Below are 27,373 nucleotides of genomic sequence, written 5' to 3'. Positions count from 1 at the left end.
GGTCGTATACACTTTACATAGTATAGGCTGGCGTCCACTAATAGACTCGCCGAGGCGAATCGCAATAATTCGCCTCCTATATTTTGGACGCAGTTGCATAGAAAATATAGGAGGCGAATTATTGCGATTCGCCTCGGCGAGTCTAGTGGACGCCAGCCTTATAAAGGAAAGGTATTTATTATAGGGTTCCGAATACGTGTGTGTAATGATCTAATAATACTGATACCTACCTAACTAGCTAGACTATTTTTATTGCTCTTTTATGATTCATAACATCAACTTGTAGTAAGTACCTACAGTTACTTTGTAAACGAAAAGAAAGAAATTATCTGTCTCCATGCATTAGTATGTAGTAGTAGGAATGCAGCGAACTATATGACCGTAGTTATGCAGAAAACGACCAACTCAATTTTTTTATCAATGCAGAAAGCGACCAAAGCTACTGAGTTAGGGTGTAAGTCACTTTGACAAAAATTAAAAGTTGGTCGCTTTCTACAGAACTACGGTCATATATTCTTCTGGTAAGTTAGTAAGTTAGTTAGGTTAGTTATTAAATAACTTAGTTGAAAATTAGCTTTAAGGTTTTTGGTTGGGGACTGAAAATAAGCGGTCTCGCTCAGTCCCATCTATTTTACTACACAAATATTTCTAAATTCTACCTGATTTTTGATTGTACATGCAATTCATTGTTTTTTGTGTTGGTAAATAAATATCGTATCTTTATATTTTTATTTTATTTATTTCTTATTTATTGTATAATATGTAGTATGTATTGTATTTATTTTTGATGTTGATACAGCCAAAGACTCGGATGTGTTTATGACTCATAGATATAATCTAACCGTATAGACCAATTAATTTGATGGTTTTTATATTATCCAATCGAATGCTGCACTCAATCAATTTCCAATATCAACGGTAATTATTTGTTCTAAAACGTCGGTTTTATAATATATACCTACAGTTAAAACTAACTGTTTTGCTATAAAGAGTAAAAAGGATAGACTTAGCTGTTGAAAATTTAATAATGTAATTGGATTGATTTACTACGTAAATTAGTTACAGCTAAACGACTATCGGAACTGAATTGGACTTGTTATACCGGGTGGGCCTATAACATAAGCAACAAAATTAACTGGTGTAAGATGTACCTATATTAAAAGACCCCAATGACCACAAATTCCCTAAGGTTGAAAAATACGTAGTATAATAACGTACCTACTTAATTAAAATCAATTATGAAAGCGCAAATACATATTACAAGTTAACTTTAATAGCTGATCAATTAATGGCGTCAGTCTTAAACGCGCTACAAGCCACAATTAGCTATACCGTTTGTATAAATCTTCATTTAACTTTTAATGTGTATTTGTAAGAAAGAGATTTAATTAAAGTGAATGTAAAATTGAAATTTTTTATGAAGGTTACCCCCTTCATAAAAAATTTCAATTTAATCACCAGACAGACTAGACTCGTATCAAATTAAATCTTAATAAACAAGTTTCAACATAAAAAAAACTTATATCACATTATTGCGTATAATACAGATCAACATTGCACAAGAATGCACAATTAGCAACTCATGTAATTATTATTACAACCTCATTCGATTGGACTAAAATATCAAATATTTACGTAATGGCACATCGGCGCATCCGAACATCCGAAACACGGAAGAATATTACGTGTAACAAATAAACAGTCGTTTGAGGGTAATTCGGAACTGGTGCACTTTACTTTTGACTTTACTCTGTTGCAATTTGCCTTTCAAAACGTTACCTTTCGGTTTTACGAGATGTTACTTATAATTATAATACCACCAATCCAAACCAACCAAAACCACCAAAAATCACCAAATTAGTCTTTAGTCTTTTGTCACCAATCCAAATTGGAAAACAAAATAATTCAAAATTTTATGTTAAAGGAAAAAATGGAAAAATGTACGCTTCCGGCAGGACTTGAACCCGCAACCTACGCAATCCGTGCGTTTGCTCTAACCAATTGAAAAAAAAATCTTTTAATCTGCAGATATGTATATCACTATAGTTTTGGGTAAAACAAACCCTTTGAAAATTGAATCTGAAAACTTTTCTAATCTTAGACAAACGTTTGCACTTTGCAATACTCAACCAAACACTGACAGGAAAGTCTTTGATCATGAAATCTACTTTTCTAATGTTATTAATACCTATACATAATATTATTAATTATTATTAAATTAAATTAAATTAACGGAGCAAATCAGTGTTTGAGAATTATCTCACTTGATAAATGACTGATATGAAAACTCTATATATTTATAATTCTACATTAAAAGTATTTTTTTTTATTGCCCTTGTTTTATTCTGCGCATTTTGTAGTCAAGGAGAGTTCTAGTGTCCATGCTGAAAACAACGCTAATTATTATGAAAATAGGGTTAAAGATGCTTTCTTTCAGCCACATCGGCTCTAAGAATATTTCATTTACAGCCACCTATGAAAAACTTGACACAGGCAACCTTTACGAAGTGAAAAGGTGAAATTAACAACTCACAATCGCGTTTACGGCCAATATAAAATTATTATATGGGTATCTGGTGCCAACGTAAACTATTTAATTTATAGCATTTTCAGTTACCCGCTAAAAGCAGCTGTAAAGTGCTGGTTTATAATTATAGCGCCTGAATCTGCGACTAGCTTCAACCTCTGAACTTTTTAAGTACCCTCATAGATAAGTCACTATTAAACCTAAATGCAATGTAATTAAGAATATTAAGATTTATCACACCTGGTAGGCCTGACTGATCCCAAGTGGTTAAACGTTGAATATTCTTGCCACTTTCTATAATATTCATTGAAAGTTCTACTTTTGATTGGGCCTATAATATCGTAAAAACGGATTTTATACCAAAATTGACATTTAGGAAAGTGTCTATTTAGATGTCAAATATATTATTATAGTTATTTACATAATTTTCTCATACAGAGATACCCGAAGTGCTGGTACATTTCTAATACATTCAACGAATCCATAAAATTACGAGGTGTCGGGTTCTATTATTTATTGCAAATGTTCGGCGTTTTAAATATCTAAAGGTGCGTTATGCACTTGTTTTGTGGCTTGTATCTTGTTTCTCTAATGCACCGCCTACAATCTTTTCTGCTTTGCCCTAAGGTTGACTTGTAGAGAATGCCTCATGGCATTAAATTTGCCTTTTGTACACTAAGTTTTTCTATTGTGCAATAAATTATAAATAAATAAACCTTACCTAAATGCATTAACGAATATTAGATGGTCAAAGTTCATGGCGCGGCGTCATAAACTTTAAAACGTTAATTATTAGCGGTGAGGAGTTCAGTCGGGTTCTTTAAAAGTGAAAACACAGAGAGATGAGATGTAATATTAGTGCAAAGTAATTTATTGGTACCCGGATCGACATCTTACAACGACGGTGGTTACGAAGAGGTGATAAATAGTCTAATAAATACTTTGCCTGAGTGGTTTGGGCGGTACGGACGCAAATATAGGCATATTCACATGAATTACTGGTTCTTGATTGGCGAAAGAAATCTCTAGGTTTCCATCATACGCGTCTATAATTAAGACCCGATGGTGCGTGTGAAATATTTCGATTAAAAGTGAAAATAGATGGTGCGGTTGTGGTATAAAAATAATACCAATTTTGGATAATAAAGTAAGGTATGATGCCGTATATTAATTTAAGCTTTCCTAATCTGACGCGGAACGGTAATTTGGCTTGGCAGAGATTCTGTAGGATTTAACGGAACGGAGCTGTTCCTGCGTATTCTTTGCAAGCTCAGTACTGTAGCGTCAAGCATGCTTTTATTACAAATAAGGTTCGCGACAATTGAGTCCAGAAAGCGGAATGATATGCTCAGGAGCGAGGACGTGGGGATTAAGCGAAGCAAATCTTTTTCAAACATCGCATGGGGGAAACTTGAGTCCTGGTTAGGTAAAGTCCTCGAAGATAAGTTATAACACTTAACCTGTTCATGTCTCGAAAGGTTACGAGCAACGCTGCTCTCATTAAAAAAATAATTATGTGATCTTTGACACCGTGAGATTGTTTTAGCGAATAAAAACGGCCTCTGACCGCAATTAAAACGAAACTACAATGTTTATTGACCTTTTGATCAACGAAGCGGATTGTCTATAATGAAAGACAGAAAAGGGTGTTCTTTGTTTAGAGTTGGCGACGCATTCGACATTTTATACGAAGAAAACAAGAATAGAGATAATTAAGAAGGTCGCGCGTTATTAATTTTAAAATAATACCCAAAATACCGACTAGTGTAAGTTAAGAATTTAAGAGAATGCTCTTTATAAATTATATCTTATAGTTCCCGTTGTTTGAAACAAGGGAAGTATGTTTGGTTAGTTCTTTAGGGCTATTCATTAATTACGTTAAGACAATCTTGGCCGTTTTTGACCCCAGTAGGGACTACGTAAAATATCTCAGTCCCTCATCCATTCCCAACAAAGTTCTTATAATAGCTACAGTGTATAGCAGAAGTATTGTGTGATATATTAAGCCAAGTAAGCGCACTTCTCGCTACTTTTTATAACATTTACATTCTCCACGCAGCTGTAGTTTATTACATTTTGAACTTCTTAACCTCTTAATGACTCCGGCTACTTGCTGCTAATCAATTATTTTTAGATTGAACCTTTGCATAGGCTGTCAAGAATTGAATGAGATAACGAAAGTTTAATGAGCTGCCCTAAAATCGATAGAGATTTAAGAATTAACTTTATAAATGATGATGAAGCCAAAAGTCAATCATCGATATCAATTTCAATAAAAAATAACTGTCTGCAAAATAGGGACATAAAGCGAAGTTTATGGCTATTTCGAAATATTTGCAGGTTACTCAAAAATAATAGGTAACAGAAACAAGAAAAGGTAATAGGTTAAAATATTTATAAAACAGGTCTAAATTAAACTTCAAATTTACAATTAAGGCTTATTTAACGAACGAAACCTTATAGGTAAGTACATTAAAACCCGTCAAGTCATTTGAAAGGAATAAATAAAATAGAAACATGTAAACAATCATTAAACTACAGTCCAAACACAAAAAAAGTATCACAACAATCGATTTAATCACGCTTGAGACGCCTAAGCACAGACAAGATTATATAATTGGATAAACAAAAAACAGTATCCACGATCAATCTTGTCATCAATGAATTAAATTGTACCTATCCATTGATTAATGTGAAGTCGTCAAACGTTCGGCGAATAAAACAATAAAGACAACAATGTGGTAGCTCGACCCGCGACCCGGGTCGTAAATATCGGTGTTCGAACAACAAATCGACGAGATTAGCGTTTATGTATGCGTGGCCATTCCTTCTGTCACCTTTTGTTACCGCTTCTTGTTTCCAAAACAAGCCGAACTTTACTAAATTGTAATAAAACTGTATTTATGGGATCCCATTCGAATTTGAGCGTCGAAATAATGTTTTATTAATGCGTGCGTGGGTTTACTTGTTATAAATTTAGCTTTTTGAAGTTAAATGTGTTATAATAAATTCATTTCCACTATTTCCATTAGGTATGCCTACTATAAATCATAAAATTGTATAGTAGAGGCGTACAAAATTTTGTTACAGGTTTAGCAAATAAGAACAAGAGTAGCGTTGAAATCTTTTGCACTATGTTGAATCAGATAATATCGACTTAAAAAAACAATCCTGTATAATTTTACATCATTTGGCCTATTACATGTACGTCTCACTGCTGGGCACAGGCCTCCTCTCAAGCACGAGAGGGTTTGGGCTATAGTTTCCACGCTGGCCCCATGCGGGTTGGGGACTTCACATACACCGAATTTCTTCGCGGATGTATGCAAGTTTTCTCACGATATTTTACTTCACCGTGGTGGTAAATAGTGGTAAATATCAAATGATATTCCGTACATAAGGGGCTATTCATAAATTACGTCATTTCAAATTAGGGGGGGGGGGGTCTGGACATCGGATGACGGTAGCATGAAGTAGGAGGAAATGGGGTCATTTAAAGCATGATTTTTGGATGATTATAGGGGGGGGGGGGGGTCAAAAATCGATGACGTAATTTATGGACAGCCCCTAAGTTCCGAAAAACTCATTGGTACAAGCCAGGATTTGAACCTACGACCTCCGGATTGAAAGTCCGACGTCAGATCCACTCGGCCACCACCGCTTCCATCATTTTACATATATACTTTGGTTTTGTTGTTTTAAACTACAATTTTTATTATTATTCTACAAATGATCTCTAGTATTTATTACCTTCTTAAAGATATGATCCGACAAAGGGATCCGACCCAATGTCACCAAAGCTATTCATAGCGGTGCTGCAAAACATATTCTGCCAGATGGACTGGGATACAAAAGGTATTAAAGTATTTGATAAACGTCTAAGTCATTTACGATTCGCGGACGATATAGCTATATTCTCAGAAAATACCAACACTTTACAAATAATGCTAAACGAGCTAAATGAGGAAAGCTGTAAAGTCGGTTTGGAAATGAATCATACAAAAACCAAAATGATGACTAACAGAGCCCCTACAAAAATACACATTGTATGCGCAAAGAACTCGAATTTGTAGACCACTACATATACTTAGGCAAGAGAATATCCTTTGACACTGACAGCAACAGCCAGGAGATATAGACGGCAGAATCCATATCAGCTGGAGGAAGTATTGGAGTTTTAAAGAGCTTCTAAAAGGAAACTACAGTCTCAAACATAAGAAAACAGTAATGGACACATGCATCTTTCCATGCCTTACATACGGTTCTCAAACTTGGGTGCACACAAACAAGAACAAATTAAAGATAAGAACATGCCAGAGAGCAATGGAAAGGAGCATTCTCAGCATAAAACTAAAGGACAAGGTTAACAGCAAGTACATCCGATCCAAAACAAACATCATAGATGCACTCGAGTTTGCGCTGAAACAGAAATGGAGATGGGCCGGCCACATAGGAAGATTGACAGATGACAGATGGACCAACAAAGTCACAAAGTGGCCAGGACCCCATGGCAAAAGGAAGGTGGGATAACCCATAACAAGATGGTCCAGGGATATCATAGCCACAGCTGGAGAAAATTGGCTAATCAAGGCTAAAGACAGAGAAAGGTGGAAAGATATGGAGGAGGCCTATACCCGACAGGGGTCCTTAATATAGTAAAATAAACAACAAGACTATTATTAGAAAACTTCTATTATGTAAAACTATTTAAGGAAAAATAAAGGCTTAAGTAAAAAATTAAAAATAAATAAAGATATGCGTCCAACCAATTAGATAACATGTATATAGTAGGTAATAAGAATACTTATTACTAAAAATAATGTTTAGATATAAATGGCAGTTCTTTCTGGCCAATTCAAGTTTTAGTTATTCGATCTCTTTCCAATACGATACCTACTGATCTGTCAGTGTCAAATCAAAAGTGACATTTCTTGAACCAAAAACGTCACTTTTGACACGGAGTCACTGACTGACAGAACAGGAAACAGATCGAATAATTAAAACTTGAATTCACCTGTTTATAATTTACAGTTCTACATCTTCTCGTAGGTAACCGTTAGGTATAGGTTGGTATAGGCAAAACAATTAGCCATCAAACATAATTAACTTAAAATGTTCAAAAAAAGTCACGGACTTTATTTCCATTTGCAAGTCACGATACCGTAAACCGGGGTTACTTTGATTTGCGGGTCGACTTTGATAACGACTTCCCTCCGCTACTAAAGTGCTTGTTTTGACGAGTTGGAAAATACCTTCGCAGTTATTTTTTCTTTATTGGCAACACTGATAGTTGCTTCACCGCCCAGTAACCGGACGCGAGTGTAATATTATTATTTCGTCTTAAAAAAAATATTAATGGCGGGTACGCATTTCTTCCTGGTTTTATTGCTTGAAAAACTTAAACTGTATTTGTGTCAATAATTAAATACATGTAATTTTATAGTGTCTTAGGTTAATCAGTGTTTATTCGTGAGTTTATAAAAAAATACCTGTATTCAACAACCTACACATGAGCACATAGCCGGGGAATCCATGGGTCGGGGTGTCTTTGATCACTTATACGTGGTGAAATTGATCAAAATATTAAAGTAACACCATGAATTATTTTGGCAACTTATGATTTTTTTATGTATCTTTTTCAATAATAAATAGGTATCGTTTGAATCAGTGGAAGAGGTAGAGGTTGTAGAATTATAAGTTTGTATGTAAATGTTGATCTCCGGAACTGCTTATCTGATTTTAAGCATTCTTTTACCCGTTTCTATTGTATGGAATTAACTTTCTGGGTGGAAATTGGCTATATTTAATCCTGCGTCTTTGCTTTAGGTGTTTTATTATACATGCGTAAGGCCACCAGCCCACCACCACCAGGGTATTAATTAATTCTACTATTATTAAATATGCATTTTTTTTTATAAAAACAATGCCAGAGATTACAAAAAAAATATCGGGTAACGAGACTACAAAAAATACCAAGAAGAACAACTCAATGATGCACTCGCACACATAGTGGCGGGCACAAAATCTATTTGTGCCGCATCGAAAGCATACAATTTTTTTTATACAACTTTACACAATAAGTATAAAGGCAACATATCAAAAACCCGGGTGCACAGACCAAATTTACTGAAACCGTAAAGCTTGCAATTCAAAAATCAGTTGCTAAGTGAGATAATAAGTTATAATCCTACGTTATTTATAGTAGATAATATAATAAGCGCTTAAAGTTATCAATTTGTATCATTTGGTATGTTATCAAAGTAACCCCACACCTTAAAAATATAAATAACTTAAAAAGTACTTAACCGATTTTTATTTTTTTATTTTTTATGGGCTTTTTAGCGGGTCTACTTTAGATTGTCAGCAAAAAAATAGTGGTTTCAAAGTAACCCCATTCTCAATATAACTTTGATCGCGTTGTTATTATTTTTTTCCGAAAAAAATATAAGTCCTAATTTTTTTTTATTTGGCAGGCGGAAAGAAGAGAAAAAACCGATTATTATATTTTTATTTCATATTTTTACCTATATTAGGAAAGTCAAAAAATGGTGCCAAACTCTAAAATTGATCAAAGTAACCCCGGTTTACGGTATCCCATTTGCATAAAAATAACACTAATAATTTGGGATGTCTACGCTGGGGTACCTATATTGCACAAAGTAGTATGCATGGTCTATTTGACTTGACCATTTTGACATTTTTGACACTAGCTAGTCTAGAAAAACTTGAATTTTATTTATTTTAGCGTTTAAAACGCTACCAGATGTTTATTATATGTCATACATTATTCATAAGCAAGCCGATTTGTATAAATTTTCGAAAGTAGCGTATTTATGTGATAACTGAATTTTTCGAGCACGTGAATATTAATTAGCTGCATGAATTTGTGGTTATTTTTTATTTATTTACCTGGGTCACCCGTTAGCATTAATTAATAAACCGTTTTTTACGTATCTAACTGAAAATAAATGAGAGGTATAAATAAAGTTCGTAGGTATCGGATTAGATACATCATCGGATCTCGTGTAATACTCCCAGCATAAATATGTAGTTTTAAAAATCATAGTTAAAACAAAAGCATTTGAATGAAACCGTGAGATTTTAATCAAGGAATTTGCTTGGATTTTAAATTGATTTTGGAATAAAAAAATCACAATTTTGCTGAGGAACGGAAGGTCGAGGATATCGAATCTTTTTCTAGTGTTGTATGCTATTCAAGATTATCAGGCCTATTCGGATTTCGAGATAATCACAAGATCTTGAGACGATATAGAGATCAACTAGATCTATTAGATATCGACTAGATGTGACTTGGATATCTAAGTCATAACTTGTCGAAATCGTTCAAGAGGACCTCCAGAATCGCGGAAACGTCAAATTTGACATATCTATCTTACAAATATCTTTAAATTATCCGTATCGTAAATTGTTGAAGTCTAGTACACTAGTTTCCGAATCGAGCCGTTAGTTTACTTTTTTGGCACGTTATTGGGGCGCTAATTTATACATTTTTCTATACCTACCTATTTATGTCACTTATGCTAATGCTTATGCTGACTAACTATAGTGTCGGATAGACACCACGTGTCTCTATAAATCAAAACTACCTACTATTGAAACCCAATTTAGGACATGCGCAACGCGTTGACATTAAGTTCAAAGCATGTTATGATTATGATTATTATGTTAGTATTACATTTCTGGTAAAATGAATGTAATTTTTGGCAATGACAGATCATATCTAAAGCAAATTCAGATCAACTTCATATTTAACCTGTTATTACAATTAGAATAAGCCTCCCTGTTGCCTAAAATGTCTTGACGGCTTGTAGAGTAGATAGGAGTGTCGTTTAAAATCAGTCAAATTGTATGAGTGACAATGGATCTATTAAGAAGGGTTTTAAGAAAAATGTTGAACAATATTATGATAAAGTAGTACAAACGAAATTTTCTCTCACAGATTGGGCTGGAACACGAAGATGATTGAGAACGAAAATACAAAACCTCCACAAGATGAGAATCCAAAACTCAGAAGCCACCTAGTGACAAGCAGAGAATGACTGACCTAGCGTATTTGTGAATTAGTTGCGCGTGCTCCAACAGAGATGGCGCTGCTATTGCTTCTGGTGTTGGCGGTCGGTGCTGGCGCTTCCACGCCGGGCGGAGAGGTGGCGCTGGCGAACGTTACGAGATTCGCTACCGGAGATGCCTTTGCTCTCGTCAGTAAGTATCAAAATAAAATGAAATGTGGATTTATTTAGGTATTTATTTTTAAGTAAGTATATTTTTGTTGATCACATATAGATGGTCAAGCAAACCTTGTCAGTAGAAAAAGGCGCGAAATTCAAATTTTCTATGAGACGATATCCCTTCGCGCCTACATTTTTCAAATTTGCCGCCTTTTTCTACTGACAAGATTTGCTTGACCATCTATATATACTTAAGTGGGTCACTTTCACTTTGACCCACATGTTTAACTGCTTTTGCTAGGGTAGTGATTTATCGGAGAAAGCCTATTATCTAAACTAATTATGTTTATTTTATTTATTTTTGTACCTACAGGTTCAGCGAAAAGAATTCAAATGTTTATATTTAAATATTTTTCTTAGCCATACTTACAGCTTACAGGCTGGTATGGCTCATTTTTCTAACTTCAATTTGCAGTTTTGATTTTAACTTCAACCGTTTTTTAACGATAAATAACTACAAAATAGAATATAAAAGTGGGAAAAGGGGGGACAAACACCCTCTTTACAAATTATTTTTACATATTTTTTTTTCTTTCCGGCATTAAACTACATGCATGTTAAGTCTCATGCTTTGAAAGTATTAGGACTATACATATATAAGTAATCTGTAATATGGCTCCTAAAAGTCCTATATATGTATTTTTGTATTTCAGGCTCCGACTGCGGAATGACGCGCTGCATGGAGGAGTCTCACGGCACCGCGCTACCCATGGGCGGCCAGGGCTGCGTGTGTCAATGCGGCCAAGATAAACCCGCGTTTCGTGAGGACCAGAGGACCTGTGTCGGCCATATAGACGGTATGATAATTATGTTTCAAGTAGACTCAGTATTATGTCTTAAGGCAACACGCTGCCCTAAACGAGGGCACAGAATAAATAATAGTACTAGGTACAGAAGATTCACTCTCTAACAAAACGCGTCTGTTACGATTAGGACAAATATGACCGCTAGGTTGCGCAAGCGCCACGCGCGGCTTATGGCTAGCCACCAAAATTGGTGTGGGACGGATGTACTTGTAGCTACTTGTTGCGACGCGACGAAATCGCGGAGTGAGCCACGCCTGGCGAGGGTTGCGTGCGGCACTGATACACGCGCGTTCCATGAGGACCAAAGGACGTGTGTCGGCCATATACACGATATGACATGTTCAAGTAGATTCAGTGTAGATAGACGATTCTCATGGCACTGCGCTGCCCTAGGCGAGGGTTGCGTAGGTAAATGAGGCAGATATACACGCGCGTTCCATGAGGACTGCAGGACGTTTGTCGGCCATATAGACAGTATGACATGTTCAAGTAGACTCAGTGTAGATGGACGATTCTCAAGGTACTGCGCTGCCCATGGGTGAGGGTTGTGTAGGTCAATGCGGCGTAGATAACCACCACTTCGTCAGGACCAGAGGATAATAAGTGTGTCGGCCATATAGACGGTATGATCTGTTCCGAGTAAGAGCTGATCCAGCTTTATAGTCTTGGGGGTAGCTATTGTGCTAGAGCCAGGGGTCATTACCCCTTTGTCCCACACCCTGGATCTTCCTTGTTAGCGAGGTGAAATAGCTTTCATCTGGCTAGATTTTAAAATACAGCTTTTCATTATTTCAGCCGATTTTCTCAGAGCCACTGTTTGTTCCAGAGGGTAACTATTACTCATATTTTAAGTGTATACTGAATTCTCTCACTTAAGAATAAGCAGCCTGTAAAAAAGCGAACTACAACCGAGATATATTTTCAGAATGCGTGATGGCGAGCTTCGGCCGCGGCGCGACGAAGACGCAGATCCCGCTGGTGTTTTTGCCGATGAAGGGACAAATCATGTACCCTTCCAAAGAAATTGTTTTTACGGGTATGTTTGGTTTCTTACTATTATTAAAATAATTTGACGTCTTTATTTCCAATATTTTTTAATGTAGAACTGTATTTCTATAATATATTATAAACAATGATAAACATTTGAATAAAAGCAGGTGGGTATACTTACCTATGTATATACAATACATATATGTACTTATAATATATGAATGAAAAGGTATTATTGTCTGCTTGATGAAGAAATAGTAGTATTCTATAGTTAACACACTCAAAAAGAAGCACAAAAGCAATATTTCTGGCAGCGATTTCTAGCTTCTAACTTAATTTAAAATTAGAATGCTATTGGCACTGAATCTTAAATTTCATTGAAAACTATAGCAAAAGACAATTCCGGTACCGGGAATCGAACCCGAGCCTCCTGGGTGAGAGCCAGGTATCCTAGCCACTAGACCATACCGGACTTGTCAGAGCTGCTGAAATTATCCTTCTATTTCAGACGTGGAAGACGCGGTGTGCGCAGTAACCAGTGCGCAGTACTTGTCGCCGTCCGGGTGGGTGACGCTGCGAGATCTCCTCGACAATGATGTGCCGTTTGGGCTGTATCGGGACGAGGGAAGCACTTTTTTGCAGGTGAGATTATAAAAAAAACTGAGAATTTATGGAGTTAATATAGGTACATATTTTAAAGAGGCCTTTGCCTAGCAGTGGGGCACTATTACGAGCTATAAAAAAACTAGAGCGCTGGCTTGCCCAATATCTTGCCATGTTTTCTTTGGGTAGGTAGGTAGTGAAAAACAGAAATTTTATCAAAAAAGAGTAAATAAGAAATAATTCTTATCCTTAACAACTATTTTCTGAACTCAGTGGAAGTAAATACCGGAATATCTTTCTCCTTATTTCTAATATTCCTATAGTGCAAAATAGGTATATTGTGTTAAATATTGTAAAGGCTACTTTTTAAATCCAAAGAAAAAACCCCAGCAAAATAAAAGTTGGTCTCAACCAAATCTACATTTATGTATGAGACCATAAAAAGGAAAGACAGTAGTCATGTAGGTATTATAATCTTATGTCCTATCGTACAGAGACCCGTGCGATGCAAATTAAGCTTGTACTTGTATTACAATAAATATAAATAAACAAAAATTACGTCTTCGAATTGTCGCTGGTTTTCCTGAAAACCAGTTCCAATTATCGACAAGGCCGCAGAAGGCATAATAAAAGTCACTGCCATATAAATGAGATCACTAATAAATGCTGATAAACGATTATTAGGGTTCCGTACCCAAAGGGTAAAACGGGACCCTATTACTAAGACTTCGCTGTCCGTCCGTCCGTCCGTCCGTCCGTCCGGCCGTCCGTCCGTCCGTCCGTCTGTCACCAGGCTGTATCTCACGAACCGTGATAGCTAGACAGTTGAAATTTTTACAGATGATGTATTTCTGTTGCCGCTATAACAACAAATACTAAAAACAGAATAAAATAAAGATTTAAATGGGGCTCCCATACAACAAACGTGATTTTTGACCAAAGTTAAGCAACGTCGGGAGTGGTCAGTACTTGGATGGGTGACCGTTTTTTTTTTGCTTTTTTTTTGTTTTTTTTTTATATGGTACGGAACCCTTCGTGCGCGAGCCCGACTCGCACTTGCCCGATTTTTTTTATGACCCAGATAGTATGGGAGATTATATATGTATCGATTTATGGATTAATACGGTTGTGTTTGTATTAATGGATTGCTATAAAAATAATAATGTTGTATTGAAAAAAGAAAATCTCAAACACACCCATCTTCTCAGTAGGAAAACGCGAGAGATTCAAATTGTTTAAATGGAAAATCAACCCTTCGCGCCTACATTTTTTAAAGTTGTCGCCTTTTTCTACTGACAAAGTGGCTGTGCCAGAGTATTTAATATTATCTTCTTACAATGCAATCTTTAGTCTTCACAGACGACTAAGGTATCCACTAACAGATCCCTGTACAGGGGCCCATTTCTCGACGGCATTAGTCTAATATTATTAGTGTGTTGCCATGGTAATCCATACGATTTGACAGTTCGTGGACTTATATTATTAGTCTAATACCGTCCGAGAATTGGGCCCGAAATCCCAGGAATTAACCCAGGCACTATTTTTACGAAATAGACTGCTATATTCTGACCTTTAACCCAGGGGAGAATTTAAGCTTTTTGTTAGGATTAGACTGGTTTTTTAAGATGTTTCTCTTATCGATAAATATCAAGCGGTAGGTATTTCATTTAATTTTTTTAAGCTATAACTTGGTTGAGTAGATGCGTTATGAATGATTTCAAATGGAAATTAAATATCTCCAGTTTTTTAAACAAAACTGTTGTGTTAAATTGCTTAAACTTGCAATTTGTAAACTGTCGGACCATTCCACAGATACGCAAAACGTCCACTTGTCAATCCTGAAATACAAGTACTAACAGCAACACTTCTAAATGACCAAATTTGGACCTTATGCCATTGATATAAGGTACTGTAAATGGATGACCGTACCAACAACACGTCAAGTTGCTATTCAGGTGCTGTCATGCACCAATCTGATAACGATATGTTACGGCACACTGTGGGCTGAAATTCGGCTCTCATGGACATAGAAACCGAAGTTGTTATTTTTATGATTTTTTGATTGAAATAGGTTTTGCTAGGCATTGTTATGGTAACCTATGAGTTTTAGACGATTTGGAATGAAAATTGTCGAGTTACGAATTTTTTTCAAAAAAAATGTATGGAGCAGGAACAAGAAATCGTTATTACTCAAGAACCGCATAACAAACCGTAATATCCTCGCAGGTGGTTATACTACGAATTATTTGTGATTTTTTGGCATACTACATATATCCGTCACGGGTGCTGTTTAAAAAAAAAAACATTAATTGTTTCTATGGAAAAAGCACAAAAACCAAACTCAACATTTTAAGATTATTTTGATTGAAATGGGTTTTTCTTAGTGTGGTTATAGTGTGCTAAGTTATAAGTTTCAGACGATTTGAGTTGAAAATAGTAGAGTTATAATTTAAAAAAAAAAATGTATGGAGCCGGAACAAAAAATCAAAATATCTCAAGAACCGCAACAAATACGGTAATATCCTCGTAGATGGTTATTCTTCAAATTATTTGTGATTTTTTTGGCATACTACATATATCCGTCACGAGTGCGGTTTTTTTTTGAAAATCATTACCTAATTGATTTTATGAAAAAAACACAAAAACCAAAGTCAACATATTAAGATTTTTTTGATTGTAATGGATTTTGCCCAGTATGTTTATGCTAAGTTATAAGTTTCAGACGATTTGAGTCGAAAATAGTAGAGTTATGAATTTTTTTCAAAAAAAATGTATGGAGCCGGAACAAAAAATCAAAATATCTCAAGAACCGCAACAAATATGGTAATATCCTCGCAGACGGTTATCCTACGAATTATTTGTGATTTTTTGGCATCCTACACATTTCCGTCACGGGTGCGGTTTTATTTTTAAATAATCAATTGTTTCTATGGAAAAACACAAAAACCAAAGTCAACATTTTAAGGTTTTTTTGATTGAAATGGGTTTTGCCCAGTATGTTTATGCTAAGTTATAAGTTCCAGATGTTTTGAGTTGAAAATGGTAGAGTTATGATTTTCTTTCAATAAAAAATTATGGAGCCGGAACAAAAAATCTAAATGTCTCAAGAACCGTAACAAATACGGTAATATCCTCGCAGATGGTTATACTACGAATTATTTGCGATTTTTTGGCACCCTACACATTTCCGACACGGGTGCGGTTTTTTAAATCAAATGTAAGAATAACCGTCTGCGGTTCTTGTTCTTGTTTCTCTTCCTTCCTTCTGCGTTCTTGTTCCTGCTCCATACATTTTTTTTGAAAAAAATTCATAACTCGACAATTTTCATTCCAAATCGTCTAAAATTCATAGGTTACCATAACAATGCCTAGCAAAACCTATTTCAATCAAAAATCATAAAAATAACAACTTCGGTTTCTATGTCAATGAGAGCCGAATTTCAGCCCACAGTGCGGCACCGTATCTACCCTGTGGGTCTACACATGGACATGATGGATACAGATATACATCTAAATAGACATTATATCCTCCTGAGTCCCTAAGGTCCTTGTAAAGGATTGAATCCAAATCGAATTTTGAATTAAAATGGAATACAAGAAGGTTCCAAATTCAAAACTGCAATAATGACAAGGGGGACTCAGGGGGATATGGAACGCGATTAGTATGGAATAACTTTAAAACATTTTCTGTTACATTCGTGCTCATACAGGGGAATCCACTAGGATTACTACGCCTTAGTTACGGAAATATTTTTCTGTTTTACATGTAAGTATAACGTGTTGGCAGAATGATGGGAAAATTGTGGATGACCCAAACACTATTAAACAGCACAAACGCGGTTTTTTTGACGTGCGCTGTACGTGCTTTTGGGTGATCTAACTCAAATGTGTGTCTGTTATGTGAAATGTGAGCAGAAATTTAAATATGTTATGAATTTTATGAGTTTCAATACGTGCGATCCGGAAATTAACCGACAAACGAGTTGGTTTCTGGTTCAAGATTATTTTCGAATGTCGATAATGATCCCAATAAAAGGGAAAATTTATATTCCTATTTCGGGGAATTAAGTAATGAGTTAATGACTTTCTTTATGATCCGATATGATGAAATGATGTGATGTGAGAAAATTTAAGTGGTAGAGGAATGTTTTAATAAGATATCGTGAAAATATTGTTACAAACGGCGCGATTCGGGAAATTAATTAGAGATTCACTAGATATGATCTAGTAAATCTCTAATTCATTTCCCGAATCGCGCCGAAAGTGGTTCAAGCGTGCAACCAGCAAGGGGCCTATTCGACTCATTAGAGTAACAGAGATCATTTTAGTCGTGGCTAATACCATTATGTCTACTTTTCTTATTCATTTACACAAAAAAAAATATGCTAGCCACGTCACGTTGACTCTAATACTGAAATACCCCAGTTCTTTTTGAAAACTGTGTCGGAGAAAGATCAATATTTTTAATTAAATTAACGCAAAAAGAAAGTAACGACTACTTTACCCTTATAAGGCTACATACACTACAATATAATAAGTAAAATATGGACCAAACAAACTATTCCGAAGTAGGTTTATTACTCATAATAACGTTACTTACACATGATTTTGATCAGATCTAAAGTCAATGAAATATTCGTATAACTACTTGAGTTTTTGTACTGCAAAAAACGCGTAGTCCTCATAAAATCTGCTGCAATTAATAACATTGTAATATTAATGTCATCGCAGCCGTTTAATATCACTTAATGTGGCCAAAAAAGTTGCGAGCACTCGTTTGATACCTACTCGTTGATCTTCAAGTTGAAGTTGTTATTGTACATGCCTCGCAGGCAAGTGGACCAGTTAAGTAATTTAGAATAATGCTAAAATGCTGGCAACATCGCAGTGGAGTGGGTAAAAACCATATATGGTAGGATCCTATAAATGTGCTATACGCGTACGTCCGTGAGGGACAAAACATACGCAATGCGACACTATGATTGGTCGAATTTATTTGTTGCCCACCATAATCCATAGTAAATTTATTGTGACAAGGACAAACAATAATAGCTTGTTGTCTTGACCATAATCTGTCTGGAATTGTAGCTTGTTAAAGTTGGGACCTCATTCTGACCTAGAAAATCTATTCATCAATAATTTATCATCATTAATTTTTCGATTTAAGGTTACACTTAAGCTGGTTGGTTCTTACAAGACAAATATTCGACTGCAATGAGAAGGCAGTATAAGACTCCTGATACGGTCACATATTTTATCACGGTGCAGACATCTAAATGCCGTATATTTGGAAGGATTGTACAAATTGCTCCTTCACGCCTTGTGTTTATCTGAAAGTTCATCAGCGCTGCATTTCAACGCCCGGCGTTCTGACCGCTGTCCGATTGATGCCATCAATGGATTGCTAAAGCCGCCCGAAAAGGAACAAAAAAATTTCTCCGAAGATATAATCTTCACACTTTCAAATATTTGCCAGCGCAGCGCAATTTGTAAAAAGTCTGCTTTCTTGGTCTACACTCTAATCTAACTAAACTTGTTTCGACTGAAAAAAAAAGACTAATTCTTAAACGTGAGGCTAACACATTTCACACATGTAGAACTACACAGTTGCATAAGTTTTCTATGTATTTAAGCACGACCTTGGCATCATTTTGCTCGTCAGGTATTTTCCGGCTCCACATCCAGCGTGCGCTTGAATAAATAATGATCCACCATATCGTGTTTTATAAACGGCGCCTAATCTTTTTTTTTTTTTCATTAGTGGCGAGGCTCAACAACGCTTCACAACCGTCTGGAGGGCCGGCTGGTGGCAGTCCATGTGCTGTGCTCGGCCCCGACACCAACCCGCCTGGCTGCCTCTTGTGCGGCCTTCCGTGTGGCTGGCGCTTCACATAACATCGGTCAGTACCTTTAATACAATTGTGTTTAAACCAGTGGGCGAGGGATACTTCTACGCCTTTCATTTGAGCTCTCGAGAGAGCTATTTCCCCTCCACCTATATCTCCATTACCTAGATGAGCTCTTCAAGAATTTGTATGTCCATATCCAACACCGCTGCAATAACTCGGATCTAAATTATCTCTTGTTTCTTTTTTCGCAGACGTCCGTTCGATACCCTTCCATGCCGGAGAAATTGTAACAGCAGAGCCTGCGACACAAAGCCAAGGTCTAAGCGTTCTGGAATCCTTAGCCATCGGAGTTTGTGTCTTAATGCTGGTCTTCGTCTACGCAGCAGGCATTGTTTTCTATGTTCATTACAAACAGAGGCAGAAGAGAAAGGAGAAGGACCCTGAAATGAACTTCTCGTCGACCATGTCCACTGATAATGGTTCTACGTTAGATTCTAGAATAGGATTGGATAGCATGGTAAGCAAATTAAAAGATTCTATCTTTGATTCACTAACATTTCTATAAATTTCTATCTCGACCAATAATGTACTGAGTACCTTGCGATTACGTTGTACTCAGGAATCTACGGAGTATTATGGATGTACAAATTAACGAGATTAAACTAAAATAAATAAATTAGAAATTTACGTGTAAGAAATTGTAAATTAACTTAATAAGGCCAGTTGAGGGAGGAGAAACATTGAAGCAGGAGAAACATTTGTAAGGAATTCTCACGCATCGTTACCTTACTTATTTTATCTTTGCAGAGAATGAAAACGAATCCCTTGATGAAATTGGATGGAGATTTCCTAAATGACGCCGGACTGTCAGATGTTAGTGAACGCACTGAAGAAACAATGGATTCATATACTTCAGAAAAGGTAAATAAGACTGACCTAAATTGATCACTATTCTATATAACACATTACTAATAATGCTTTATTAGTTCCAGAAAATGAATCCCAACGTGGTGTCAGCGATGGTTCACAATAGTCGTATGAAGAAAAAGCCCATCCGGCCTTCAGTGCGAACCGCCACGACACCGGAGCGCGTGACAGAACGATTGCAAAGACGTTCTGCATCTCCGGACACCTTCGAGCGAGCTCCGCATTCGGACTTGTCTATTGTGGACTATCGAGTAGAAAATGCGACGAATCAACCGCCCCAATCGAATGGTGAACCGGCCATTAGGAGGAAGTTATACTTCAATCCAGTGTTCTTTGAAACAGAACATTTGAAGGTATATGAATCATTATTTTTATTGAGATAATTATTGTATGAATATAAATATATATGAACAGAACACTAACAGTTTATTTCCGTTTTCAGAATCCGCCTCCAGCCGCTCTTGAATTCCTCGAGAAAATCCGAGAAGTAATGTCCATTGCCAAAGAGAAGATGACATCTAAGAGATTTATCCCGATTTTGTCAGATATCCCAGAGGAAGAATTATATCATACTATTGACCTCGGTTGGGATATTCCATGTGCGAGGCGTGGACGTCGATTCAGTGCTATTAGCTTGAAACGAGAAAATAGTCGAAGAGCCGTTCACTGCGGCGGATGTCCAGGTTGCGATAGTAGCGAGAGAGAACAGAAAGCCAAAGTTGCTTTGGCTCGATCTAACTCGTGCAAAACGTGTGTTAGTGATGACTACAAGCAGAAGATTGTGCGTAAATGGTTAGACGATGTACCTTTACCGCCAAATTCAACAAAAGCCGTTAAACCAGTTGCTGTAGCTAAAGTCAGTGGAACTCCGAGAGTTAGTGAACCCAAAACTCCCGAGCTACCTCGTCAAAGCCCAGAACCAATCAGAATTGAGTTACCTAAACCTATCAAGATCACAGAAACCAATTTGAAGGAAGCTTTACATGCCATTCCCCATGTACGCTTAGACAGTAGAAAAGAAATTAGACGGGGGTCCGATCAAAAAAATACTAAAGGGGATAATGCGATAGACATTGCAAAAGAAGAACCAAAAACAAAAGCTCCAACAATGGTTACACTTGATAAACGAAGTCCATCGAGTCACGCTACTCGACGTGTCCGGAAAAGATTACCACCACCACCTCCGCCTCCTAATATGCCACCATCCATTCCGAAAAGCGAAGAAGAACCTGTGGCGTCTGAAGTAAAAGCTAAAATGAAAGCCGTTATACAGGAACTAAATCAGTGTCGTCGAGGCGAGCCCAAAGAACTAGAAGAGCTAAAAACTGAAAAGATTGCTCCAATTGCCCCCAAAATTGTAATTCCAGTTTTAGCAGCTGATTCGCATTATTTCAGTGACGATAATCTCTTAGAAACGAGGCGGCGTGAACCATTCATTAATTTTGATAGTTTAGAGCGCAATAATTTATTGAAAAAGAGGAGGTTCTCTTTAGCTTGCGGTCCTGAAATATCAATGAAAGATATAACACCATACCAGCCACATATACCCACCCCTAAACAGAGATTGTCGCAAAGCTGGCGCGATGTCAGAAAAGCGGTGGAAGGTCACCAAGTATCAAGCGCGGCCTCAGTTGATTCTGAATATGAAAACCGAAGTCTACCAGTGAGCGAAGTCTTTATAAATACCATGGAGCCTTTGTATAATAACTTACCTAAACCCGGGGCATTGACTATTCAAGTGAGTGGCTCTCCAGTAGAGAAGAGGCGTAACCTTAATGACGACTTTGATCCCGATACACTAGACAGAAAACCAAGGCGCGAAATCAAGAAACGCGTGGACAAGATTCTTCTGAAATCTGGAGGCAGCTTCAAGCACAAATTTACGGAGATAGATAGTAAAGAGAGTAAATCTCCCGATATTGGGTTCACGAGAAAGATTGGCAGCCTGAGACAAATCTATGAAGCTAAGACAAAGGTACAAGATGATTCATTACGCTTGTCATTCTATGAAAGGCGAGGTAGTGTACCTTATGGAACCGAAGAAGTATCAAGATTCGTAGCTGCTCTTAAGACTCCTGATCTGATAAGGCAAGTCAATGTGCAAGACGTTAGGCCTCCGGTGCCACCAAAACAGCGACAGCCAAATCTTTCACCTAAATTTTCCACTCCAACCCGAGAAAGTCCACCAGGTGAAAGGAGAAGAGCTTTAGAAGAGAGAGATCGATTCCCACCATATTCGAGAGCCGAGAACCTCAATGCCCGACGATCCGGACGCAGACTACCCCGAACCAGATCGCGTAGAACCGATCTGAGAAAACTATACAAAACCGAAGACTCTGGATACATGAGCACAGACTCGAACGAATCCAAGCGCAGAGCCAGATACTTGATGCAACTGCGACCGCCAAAAACTACTGTACCTGAACACACAATGATGCCATCTATAACCGTAACTAATAAGACACCGCCTCTACAAATCGAATCTGATACTGATGATTTAGAGTCGCTTTGCGACGGTCGTAGTGAATCTGGAGGAGAGAGCGTTGAAACAGATTCAGTGTTCTTCGGTAACTTTGACGAATCCAAACAAATGCTGGCTGAGTTAGGAATGTACAATTATGACGGTCAGAAAAGGATACAAAGTCAAGAGCAGATAGATTCCGGGTTCATGGGTGAGACGAATATAATTTTAAGTGGAGACAGTGACTCGGAGCACAGGAGTGTCATTTCGATAATAGCGGGTCGCGACGGGCGCGCCTCGGCCGCCTCCATTGCACAATTAGATGACCCCCCATTCGTTCACTCTGTTGAATGTTAATGAAGACCAGAGATGAGTAAATATTAAAGATTACTAATCTATAAATTCTGACGCTGAGTTTACTAACAGGGATTTGTAATGAGAGCGAGGTTTTAACCCAACGCTATACAAAAAAGGTACAGCCACCTCGCTTAGTTGGTGTTATTAAAACCAACTGTTTACTTAGTTAGCAGTTACAAGTATGCTGATTAGGAGTCATTATTTTTTACTTTTCTGTGTCACAATTATGTACAGAATGCTCAATGTCTAAATGTAAATAATGTTGCAAGTGTCAAGTATGAGATTATTTTTCTTAAGATTGTCACAATCATTTTTATTCATCATATCATTAATTTTTGTTTTATGAAGTTCGATTTGTTATAATTGTTGTTTGCTTATCAAAACTTAAACAAGTGCCTAGTAAAAGAATAGATAATGTCCGACTTTACCTCAATATACGTACGTGGTTTAGAAGAATCCACAAAATAATCAAGAAAATTGTATAAATATTAGTTTATAATCATACAGCCCACCATTGACGTAATTATTTTGTATGTTCTTGTTTAAACATAATTAAATAAATAGATTATATCATCTAAATCGGAGATTGTCATAAATTTACTTATAGTTTGCATTTTAATTTTAAAATTATTTGTTTAGGTACCTTATTTGTCTATGTTGTTGATAATATAATGATGTATATTCAATAACCGGCCGGTTGTGCAATTAAATTATATTTTATATATGTAATGGATCCGAGATGGATATTATTGGGTGAATTTAAAAACTATTGTGTATTGTTATGACCTTTTATCAATTTCATTAAATCCTTTAGACAACGCAAAAATAGTCATATATTTTAATAGGTAACTTTCTATTCTCAGTGTTATTTAAATTATAGATAAAGACAGTTCTGTTCTATGTAAAATAGTTTTTAAATTCATTTTAATGGATTGTTTTTCGGTGTTTGGTACGGATAAGAGGCTCAAATATTTATTGGATTTATTACGTTTAACAGTTGTTAATTATTTAGGGGTAAATACGTAGGTTAGAGAAATGAATATTTTCGTACTTTGTTTTTAATGTTTTTCTACAAAGCAATTTTGAAAATATTGTTGTATGAATAAATGGTTTTATTTTTTTATGATTTTAATTATTTCTACATATCCCGATACCTAATAGGTGGTCTACGTACAATCAGCTGAACTATTTAACTTTGTACTCCTGTAGCATACCGACATACCTACCTATTTGTATGCTAAGCTAAATAGTTTTGTTGACTGTACCTGCAAAGCTCGAAAATGACGTATCTCAGTCGGCTAAAATAGAGAATTTTTATATAGGTACTTAGCATATCATCTGTAAAACGGTTGTACACACTCAGCATAACATAACGCAATATTTGCACGCACGCCAGTTATTTTGCGTGTAATCTCAAGTAGCAAATGGCTTAGCCGTCCAGTCTTACTGGTTCTCAAACTTGTCAGTTTCGGCTGCGTATACAGTGGCCAAAATACATGCTTGTTAGTGTCACCGCGAAAGTTAGGCTGCTTTCTCACCAGTGTTGTAATGACGGAAGCTAACGCCGTCCTAGTGGCGATAGCACATATTTGAGTCGCTGAACTTTACTCGGGTAAATCCATCTGTCAGATTATGCGATTTTGGTATTAAGAAAAGGTAATAGGGTAGATAGATATTTGTGGTAGGTATGGTTGAGGTAGGGTCGAATGGATTTACCCGAGTTACCTCAAGCCTCAAACTTAAGCGACACATTTGTTGTTTGACAATTAACAGGTGTCAATTATTATGTTATGAATATCATGATTTGATTTTTTAAATGTAATTTTAAATTATTGCCACGTTAAGTTTCGTCGCACAAAGTTTTTCAAATAAGATGTGCTATGAGCCTCTGTTGAGGCGCTAAACAACCGTAGGCAAAAGGGGAAGCTTATTCGAGACAAGCTTGTCAAGCTTTTCAATTTTCTAGAATTAAATCTGAGCTTGGGCTTGCCTTTACCTCTGTCGTATCTGTGTAACCAAACTTAAATAAATCTATTTATGGAGATCTCTATTGGAAAAGTAGCCTTAACGCCTTGCTTATCGGAATGCTACTCGAGATATTTTTCGACTTATTTAAGCCAATGTTAGGCCCAAGCGGCGTACAAAGAACTACCATTAAGGTTGGGCACATTATCGTAAAAAGAATGATTGTACTCAAATAAACTGGTCTGAGTTCGCTTAATGAAGCAAAACGCCTTTTATTAAGTATTGAGTTTACGAAAATGTCCAAGGTTTTCGATAACAGCCTTACACATTCAGGGTGTATATATTTTACAGCGCAATATTATAATTAGCTATGGTTCTAAAGTGTCATTCTATGGAACTTGCTAACTATGTAAACAAAAGTCACTAGTAATTTCATCATTTTTGACAATTGCAATATGGCGGTTTGTTTACATAGTTAGCAAGTTCCAGAGAATGACTCTTTACATCATATTAAGTTAATAAAAATAAGAAAAATCACTACCTACCTATATAAATAAAAATAATTTCATAAGAAAAAAGGTACTTTTAGTACATTCGATACTGACAGCATAAATATAAGCTGTTTTAATTATTTTAGAAGGTCGAGCGATGATTCGACTTAAATTACTTGTTTATACATATTTAATCATTTACACTTTACATCATATTAAGTTAATAAAAATAAGAAAAATCACTACCTACCTATATAAATAAAAATAATTTCATAAGAAAAAAGGTACTTTTAGTACATTCGATACTGACAGCATAAATATAAGCTGTTTTAATTATTTTAGAAGGTCGAGCGATGATTCGACTTAAATTACTTGTTTATACATATTTAATCATTTAAGATCATAAGTAGAGATGCCACGGATATTCGGCAACGATTCGATATTCGGTCTATTCGGCCACTTTGCCGAATATTCGGATACACCTAAAAAGAAAAATTACACAAAAAAATAACCAAAAACTAGGTATATTTAATATTTAGAATGTATTCTTGGAAAGTAGTTAAATATGAAGGCACGTTTTTGAGCATTTATTGATTACAATTTTTTTTATCATGGGTCTGATTTGATTGACTCTAACTACATTAATTAATTCTGTTCAACATGAAAATATATCTTAGCAAACGTTGTGCTTTATTGGCGAACAGTTTTTATAATAATTGTGACTCAAAATGTTCGTATGTCATGATGAATGTTCGGTCGCCGAATATTCGGTATTCGGCCGAGAGAGGGGTTGAATATTCGGTATTCGGCCATATTCACTATTCGGGGCATCTCTAATCATAAGTATCATAACTGATAATATATATGTACCTACTAAAAATACAATAATGATTTTGTGAAATATATTCTCTAATACTACATGTATATAAAAACACTCTGTAGAAGTTGTAGGTACCTATCCACCTGTCTTCATTAGCAATATTGTAGTTATTTGTTCCCGGGCAAGTAACCCGACGCATTATTAATATTTTCAGATATGAAACAAAGTGCTGCCAATAAAATAAGCCTCTAACTAAGAAAATAATAAGACTTGACATCATAATATTCATAATACTAGTACTGCGATAATCCAAATGATTATATATTAATTTTAGTACTTATTAAATTTTTAGAGCCGTTCCACGATCTGAAAGTTTAACCTAACCTATAAGATGTTAGGTTAAACCACAATCAAATTTGTATTCACAAGAAAATAAATCTAATAATTTGTTTGCTTTCATAATTTCCATATTTAAGGCGACTAAAGTAGTTAATTAGACAATACATGAAAATACTAAGATATTTGTATAGTCCCGCGTAGTTTTCAGAATAATAATCGAAAGCCAACATACCCTCCATTTATCGGCAGTCGGTGAGAAACAGTACTAATCATTGCTGATAATACCAAATTGAAAGGTTAAACTCGAGGATTAAAAGAATCTTGACATATTTAAACTTTAAATGAATAAATCGGTATCGATGGTCCCCGTAATGTCTTTGATCGCGCCGCCTGTGTACGCATTTAATTAAATTTATCGCTTACAATCAATATGTCGGCCGATTTATATTTTTTGGCGATTATTCTCGCAAGAATTAGTTAAATATTGGTGAGAAGACCTTCTAATTCTGTGCATAAAATAATTATAATGTTTAATAAATAACCTACACTTATATATGTAGGTATATTGTAGTCCTTATAATAAATGTTGAAATATTGTAAACGTATAACTTACTATATTATTCCCATCTAGATACAAAAATTTTATAAGTACTTATTTTTTTGTAATTTAGTGAAGGACATTTGAGTCGCTTAACTTCAAACTCGGGTAAATCCATCTGTAAGATTATGCGATTTTGGTATTAAGAAAAGGTAATAGGGTATATATTTGCTGAGAGGGCCGAATGGATTTACCCGAGTTTGAAGTTAAGCAACACATTTTAGGATAGGAGAAATAGTTATTTGTTTTACAAGGGGGCAAAGTTGTTTTTTAACCGCTCGTGCTAATATTGATACCCGACCAAGCGAAAGATTCCAAAAATAGAATCTTGCTTGAGCGTTGCGAGGGTTGCAAAGCACGAGGGTTAAACAAAATTTGCCCCGAGTGAAAC

The 27,373-nt window shown here is 36.0% G+C and overlaps 2 protein-coding genes and 1 non-coding gene across 3 annotated transcripts in view; 2 read left to right on the top strand and 1 right to left on the bottom strand.

Annotated features, from left to right (window-relative positions):
* LOC134798158 (DNA-directed RNA polymerases I, II, and III subunit RPABC1) overlaps positions 1 to 27,373 on the top strand; it is a 93,123-nt gene that overhangs the window by 56,361 nt on the left and 9,389 nt on the right. The gene's annotated exons all lie outside the window — the stretch shown is intronic.
* LOC134798143 (uncharacterized) lies at positions 10,504 to 23,890 on the top strand. Its single transcript, XM_063770480.1, has 9 exons — positions 10,504 to 10,750; positions 11,430 to 11,573; positions 12,508 to 12,618; positions 13,081 to 13,214; positions 18,937 to 19,075; positions 19,276 to 19,541; positions 19,832 to 19,945; positions 20,011 to 20,304; positions 20,394 to 23,890. The coding sequence occupies exons 1-9, from the start codon at positions 10,633 to 10,635 to the stop codon at positions 22,767 to 22,769; spliced, it is 3,696 nt and encodes a 1,231-aa protein (XP_063626550.1). The 5' UTR covers positions 10,504 to 10,632; the 3' UTR covers positions 22,770 to 23,890.
* Positions 12,973 to 13,044, bottom strand: Trnae-cuc (transfer RNA glutamic acid (anticodon CUC)). Its single transcript has one exon. It is a non-coding gene; the product is annotated as a tRNA-Glu (tRNA).

This window comes from Cydia splendana, chromosome 16 (assembly GCF_910591565.1).
Source record: "Cydia splendana chromosome 16, ilCydSple1.2, whole genome shotgun sequence".
In the NCBI taxonomy this organism is placed as follows: Eukaryota; Metazoa; Arthropoda; class Insecta; order Lepidoptera; family Tortricidae; genus Cydia; species Cydia splendana.
Note: the sequence above shows the minus strand (reverse complement) of the source record. Positions and strands in the feature narration are given on the sequence as shown.

Excerpts from the sequence above, each read along its gene's own strand:
- LOC134798143 (XM_063770480.1), top strand. The coding sequence starts at position 10,633 with ATGGCGCTGCTATTGCTTCTGGTGTTGGCGGTCGGTGCTGGCGCTTCC. Across the intron at positions 19,542-19,831 it reads GAATAGGATTGGATAGCATG|AGAATGAAAACGAATCCCTT; the intron begins GTAAGCAAATTA and ends TTATCTTTGCAG. Across the intron at positions 20,305-20,393 it reads TTGAAACAGAACATTTGAAG|AATCCGCCTCCAGCCGCTCT; the intron begins GTATATGAATCA and ends TTCCGTTTTCAG.